Here is a 6,048-nt window from a genome sequence, read left to right as displayed (position 1 = left end):
CAAATTTTTGCTCAACAAATATAAATTTTGTATCGTTATCAAATGTACATCTTTGCTCAGAAACTCATCCAAAGAAAAGAAATAACTAAAAAACAAATCTATTTTTAACCATAAATTGTTCTTAGTAACAAAATAATTATTATTTGCATCCCTAGTGATCGTGGAGGACCTTCGCATCTAATTTTCATATGTAAAACTACTTTGTGTATTAATTATGGTGATGTGTTCGTATCGGAGGAAATAACACGCATTCATCTTTTTAAAAGCTATAATTGCGTCAGCCTTATAATGTCTTCCAAAAAGATGGCAAATTATTTTACCTCTTCTTCAAATTCAACCATTGTTTATTTTCCTATGCATTAAGATTTAAGACATTTTCAAATGCTACTTTTGAGTTCATGCATCACAAAAACAATTTACTCATCGATTCTGATTTTTTTAAGATGCGTTTGTTTCGCGGAAAACTCAATAATAAAAGAAAATATTTTCCCATGAAGCATTTTCCATAAATACGGTTTGTTTTCCTTTATTTGATAATGTATAATTAAAAATGTTTCCCGTTGTTTGGATCCCATTAGAAATGATTTCACACTTTATCTCGGTAAAAAAAAAAAAAAATCAAATTTTTAATTTTTATCTTTTTATTTCTTTTTGTTTTTGTTTTTCTCTTTTCCTTCTTCTTCTCTTTCGCTCCTCTGCTTCCTCATGCGATCCCTTCTGCTTCCTGTGGCGATTCATCCTTAGCTGGCTTACGAGGGGCGAGCTCAAGTTGTCACTAGAGGCCGTGAGCCCACCTATTGGGTGAGGCTCGAGGCTTGCCACCAAAGGCCACGAGCTTGCCAGTATTGGGCGAGCTCAAGCCTCACCACCCAAGACCATGAGCTCTCTTGATCTAGCAAGGCCCTAGGCCCGTCGGCCTTTAGTAGGAAGGCTCGAGCCTTACCAACTCACAAGCGAGGGTTGCGAGCTCACCCAATCTAGCGAGGCTTGAGACTCGCCATCAGAGGCCATGAGCTTGCCTAATATGGCGAGGCTTGAGGCTTGAGGCTTGCCAGCCTCAAGTGAGCTTAAGCCTCGCCATTGAAAGCTATGAGCTCGCCCAATCTGGTGAGGCTAGAGCTTGCTGACCGTCTCCATGGCCAGTGACAAGTGGAGAAGAAGCAAAAAGAAAAAGCAAAGAAAAGAAAAAAGAAGAAAATAAAAATAAATAATCGATTTTTTTTAAAAAGAAATTCAAATTTAAAATATATACATTTTTATAAGAACAATTTTTTGTAAACCAAGCACCAAGTCTAACCTTTGGTAGATTCGGAGAATGTTTTATGATTCTTACAAAGGTGAAATCATTTTCCTAAATTTAAGCTTTGGTAGGAAATTTTTTTTTTTTTGTTTATTAGGAAGACATTTTCCGCCGACTCATTTTCCCGAACGAATCGGATGCTGGAAAATGAAAAAAATGTTTTCTCTGAAAATGTATTCCAAGAAACAAACACACCCTTAATCTCACGAAATTTATGTTCATTTTTCAGTTCATGTCAAAATATAGAAACTGATTTGTTATTTCTAAAAAATTCCTATTGCAATTATTTACATTATTAAACTAGGTACATGCTTGAGTCGTTATTGTTGGTATTGAGGATACCGTCATTTTATCTCAAATTAGTAAACGATTATAGCAAGTTGAGATGATTTTTTTTTTTTTTTTTTTTTGGGGTCAGATTTATGATTCCATAAGTTTACAGGAGTTAATGCTTATCTTTCTTTTGCCTCGTTTTGAGGAGTTTATTATCGAAACATACAATTGATTTGTCGAAGTGAGGTCTGACATTCTTACTTGATTTTGCTTGTAGCCAGCAAAAGACGGGCAACATTCTAACAAAGTACTGATGTCCCCTTGGCCCAATGATGAATTCTTTGAGATTCCCGCCTTTTTTGTGCTTAAAGTGTCGTTGGAAGTCCTTACATTTTTCAATAAAATCAACATAAACCTATGTTGTCGAGCCCAATATATAAGGACTAAATTGAAATTGACATGGCACTATATGGATCAATGTATTTTAAAGTGGCATAAACGATTTCAATCCCTCTTCAAACAAAGAAATGAACTTCTCCATACAGACCCTAGTCAATGCCAACCCAACCTCCACACCACCATCCCCATCCCTACTCTCTGTTAGAGAGATTGCCGCTGATTGATCGATGTGCACCGTGTGGTTCTTCCTCAGCCTCCCCCACCCGAAGTTCGTGTCGTACACTTTGTGTCTTGGCGACCCGGCCACCGTCACTAAGTCTGTGCTATCAGCTATATTAAAGCCCCTCATCCATCCCTCCAGCCCTCTCAATGCCCCACCCATCCTTATTTCCTTGACTCTCCTTGCTATAGCCCTTGTGGCAAGCGGAAGTCCACTTTTGCCCAGGAGCGTACTTCTCTTCTCCGAGAGAAAGCATGCACTCAGACAATTCCCAAAATATGTTGAAGGTATGGAGTATTCAAGCCGGTCCCTACAATCTGCGAGAAAGACGAAATAACGAAGTTCGTCTCTGTCGCTCTCTGATGACGATTGGTTGTGACACTGGCAGTCTCTGTCTTTTGATCTGATGATGCACACCCATACGAATGCGCATGTCACCGCGAATGTTGACAAGTGGATTGAATCCGACTCTAAGTTGGTGGTATCGTTCTTGAGTTGGCTCGAGATTTGCCCTTTTAGCCCATCGATGTGAGCCTCTTTAAAGACAAATGTTGCTCTCACCTTGTCCCCAACAGCCAGAGGAGATGTGCTTAGACTCGGGCTCGGGCTCGGGCTGGGGCTGGTGCCCACACAACTCCACCAGTCATTCAAGAAAATGAGCTCGAGCTCATTCGGGTCCTTGATCACTCCTCGGTTGTGGAAAGGACGCAAGTCATCTGACTCAATGCAATTGGGGTCTCCTCCAGACCTATAAATGGATGCCCATGATTTCATGAAGTGAGCGAAGGACCTCCCATCTGCCGCCACATGGAGGAATTGGACTCCAATGCAAATGCCCTTGTTTGGGAACAAAGTCACCTAAATCATTATCCAACAAAATTGACGATAAGTTTCGAGTTTAATTTTTATTTATACAACTGCTACTTCAGTTAGTTGTTTGTTTATCACCCTTACATATTGATTAGACATAATCGAGGAAGATAATGTATTGAAAATCTTCATTTGTTTTATTTTATATGTAGATGTCTAATTAGTGCGCTAAAGATATTTGGTCATGAAATCATCATCCTAATCCACGTTGGTTCTTGTGAGTAGGGGTGTCAAGACCCGAACCGAACCGAACTAAAAAATTTGATTTTTTCAGTTCGGTTCGGTTTTCGGTTTGGTTTTCATCAAAAACCGAAAATTTTTATTGATTCGGTTTTTATCGGTTAACCAAACCGAAAACCGATAAAATCAAATCTAATTTGGTTCTCTCCCGACTCCCGTCTCTAGTCCTCTCGTGTCTCTTGGTTTTTATCGGTTTCCATCTGAGTTGAACTCAGAAAAATCAAAAGTTGAAAACCAAGTTCGGTTCGGTTCGTTATCGGTTCAGGACTTATTCGGTTCAGTTCGGAAATTTTCTCTAACGGTTCGGTTCGGTTTGGTTTTTCAAAAAAACCGAACCGAACCGAACTGTTTACACCCCTAAAGTCGTGAGCACATCACTCATTCTCAATTTCTAATTTCACAGTTGCAATCTCTTTTTTGGCCAAATGAAATGACTCTTTCAATTGCCTCAAGCTTGAGTCAGGACAACCGTTTCCATCTCTAAGTATCATTTCGACCAAGAATCTCGAATACGACACGACGTTTTAATGTTAATTTGCACACATCACATCATGCTTAATCTCGTGAGATTTTTCTTTAAACCTTAGACTATCTTCGTATAATTACTTCTCGTTCATTTTCTTTTTAATTTTTGCACATGTTAACTAAACTCAAATTACTCTTAAATCCAATATCTGCCCGATATTTATATCTGTACGACATAATTTTCTCGCACGTACTGTATTCTTAAACCCAAATCTGCCTTATAGCATAGAGTTATTATACTGAATTCATAAATATATCAAACAAAACTTCCAAAAAAATAGTATTAATATTAAATCGGAAGAATTAAGAACGAGCAAATGTCACGTGAGAGCCAAACCGCCACCAACCACCAACTGACCTGAATCGCCATAAGTGGCCACATGAGTGCGCCGTCAGACTCACGCGGCGGCGGGAGCTGAGGCACCAGAGGGTGTATCAATGTCGCGTCATGCACCTCGTCGCTGACGAGGTCGGCAAAGTCGGCAGCGGAATCGGCAACGATCAAGGAGAGTGAGTCGCCATCGGTGTAGAGGATGTGGGGCTTCTCGGGCGGGGACAGAGGGAGGATGAGGTTGGCGGCGAAGGGGAAGAAGTGGCGGAGGCAGAGGGAGAGAGAGCGGACGAGGAGCGGGAGGGTGGTCTGGGCGAAGGAGGGAGGGGACTGAGGGAAGTCGTACAAGAAGAGGCGTTGCATGGGGCAGCAGTGAAAGAATGGGATGTCGAGGAAGGTGAGAGGGAGAGCGGTGGCTGGGACTGAGTTCGCGGGCGGCGAGACATTGTAGCGATGGAGGATCTCGACCTTCATCATCTCGTCCGAGGGATGAAGGGGTATTGTTTGAGAGAAGGAAGCGGAAGAGAGGCTGATGATTGGTTTTGTCCCTCTTCGAAAGCGATGTGTAGACCCGCTTCCGTAGATTGGTGGATGCGCATATAATGGAGATAATAAATAAATTGAGCTACTTCTGAAAGTGGGGTGCTTTCAATCGATCAAAAGCTTGTGTCCTTTTCTGGGAGGTCCAGACATCAAAGCTGGACTTTTCTGGTTTTCGAGCTGAATAACACTGTGATTCTAGTAAGTAAATCGAAGTGAAAATAACATATCATATCACAATTTACAATGATTCAGCTTTATATTTAAACCTATATCCACTCCCAAACTAACGGTCTTAACAACAGTTGAATTCAACCACCATTGTAATTGCTGAATTTAATAATATACGTATTCGATCTCTTGATAAATATGAATTCTCTGTTGATTTTACTTTATGGATGATAGTTGTATTATTATTTTTTTTTTTGTCAGTTGAGGAGGTTCTATTAAAAAACCCTCATGGAGTAGCTAAAAATGTAGATCGATATGACGAAATTTAAACGTGATTTAGACTTGGAAGCAGATGCAAATCAACGTCTCGTTCATTGTGGAAGAAAATTACAAGCATTCAATCTTGACTCATTTAATGGAGCAGGTGGAGCTCATTTACGGAGCTCTGATGCGTGGATTTTGTCTTGAGATCTGTATGGAGCTTCCCTCTCTTTCGTTTCTTTCAAGCCGCGAGATGGACTTCTCTACTCGGAAGCTGATTAGGTGCCCTTCTTTATGTCTTGTTGCTCTGCTTTTCCAACTTGGAGAGCATGTGATGCGGGCCACTTCATTGGTTGGCCAAGTAAATAAGCGAAAAAATTGTTTGTGATAGGCTCCTTTTACAGCCTGAGGCGACGATGGTATGCGAGAATGGGAGGCTTCTCTTGGTTATACATAAATAGAGGAGAACTATTGTCCTTGACAATTTCTTGGTGCACCGAAGAAGAGAGAGTGGTTTAGGGGAGTGTTCTTCACGTGAGTTTGTTCGCTGTAAATTACATCCGAGTGATTTAGTCATTGAACTTTATATATTTGTGTAATTCATTTTACGATATTGATAGATTTCTTTTGAGAGAATTATGAGAGCTATACAATGTATGAAATATTCAATGTAATTGAAGTAAGAATATTTAAGTTACTTAGAGTTGATTGTAATCTTCATTGTATCACATATATAATAGAATTTTGTGCTAACCTTCCCATAAACATAGGTTACATTGATCGAACCTTAATTTATTTATTACATGCATTCTATTTGATCGCTTCTTTTATTTACAACATAAACCACAAATGTAATATAGTTTTGGTATTATCTTTGTATGGAAACTTCGCTTAAGCCCAACATTTCAAGAAGAATAC

The 6,048-nt window shown here is 39.8% G+C and overlaps 1 protein-coding gene across 1 annotated transcript; it reads right to left on the bottom strand.

Annotated features, from left to right (window-relative positions):
- Positions 1–1,931: 1,931 nt before the first annotated feature.
- LOC104420305 (coumaroyl-CoA:anthocyanidin 3-O-glucoside-6''-O-coumaroyltransferase 1) lies at positions 1,932–4,649 on the bottom strand. Its single transcript, XM_010032170.3, has 2 exons — positions 4,186–4,649; positions 1,932–3,050 (listed from the first exon to the last, which is right to left on the bottom strand). Exons 1-2 carry the CDS (start codon positions 4,633–4,635, stop codon positions 2,058–2,060), a joined length of 1,443 nt encoding a protein of 480 aa, XP_010030472.2. The 5' UTR covers positions 4,636–4,649; the 3' UTR covers positions 1,932–2,057.
- Between the last annotated feature and the right edge of the window lie 1,399 nt (positions 4,650–6,048).

Source organism: Eucalyptus grandis, chromosome 9 (assembly GCF_016545825.1).
Source record: "Eucalyptus grandis isolate ANBG69807.140 chromosome 9, ASM1654582v1, whole genome shotgun sequence".
Lineage (NCBI taxonomy): Eukaryota > Viridiplantae > Streptophyta > Magnoliopsida > Myrtales > Myrtaceae > Eucalyptus > Eucalyptus grandis.
The sequence above is the reverse complement of the archived record's forward strand: the minus strand, read 5'-3'. Positions and strand labels throughout refer to the sequence as shown.

Coding starts and splice junctions, on each gene's coding strand:
- LOC104420305 (XM_010032170.3), bottom strand. CDS start 4,635: ATGATGAAGGTCGAGATCCTCCATCGCTACAATGTCTCGCCGCCCGCG. Junction 3,051..4,185: donor GGCCACTTATGGCGATTCAG/GTCAGTTGGTGG, acceptor ATAATGATTTAG/GTGACTTTGTTCCCAAACAA.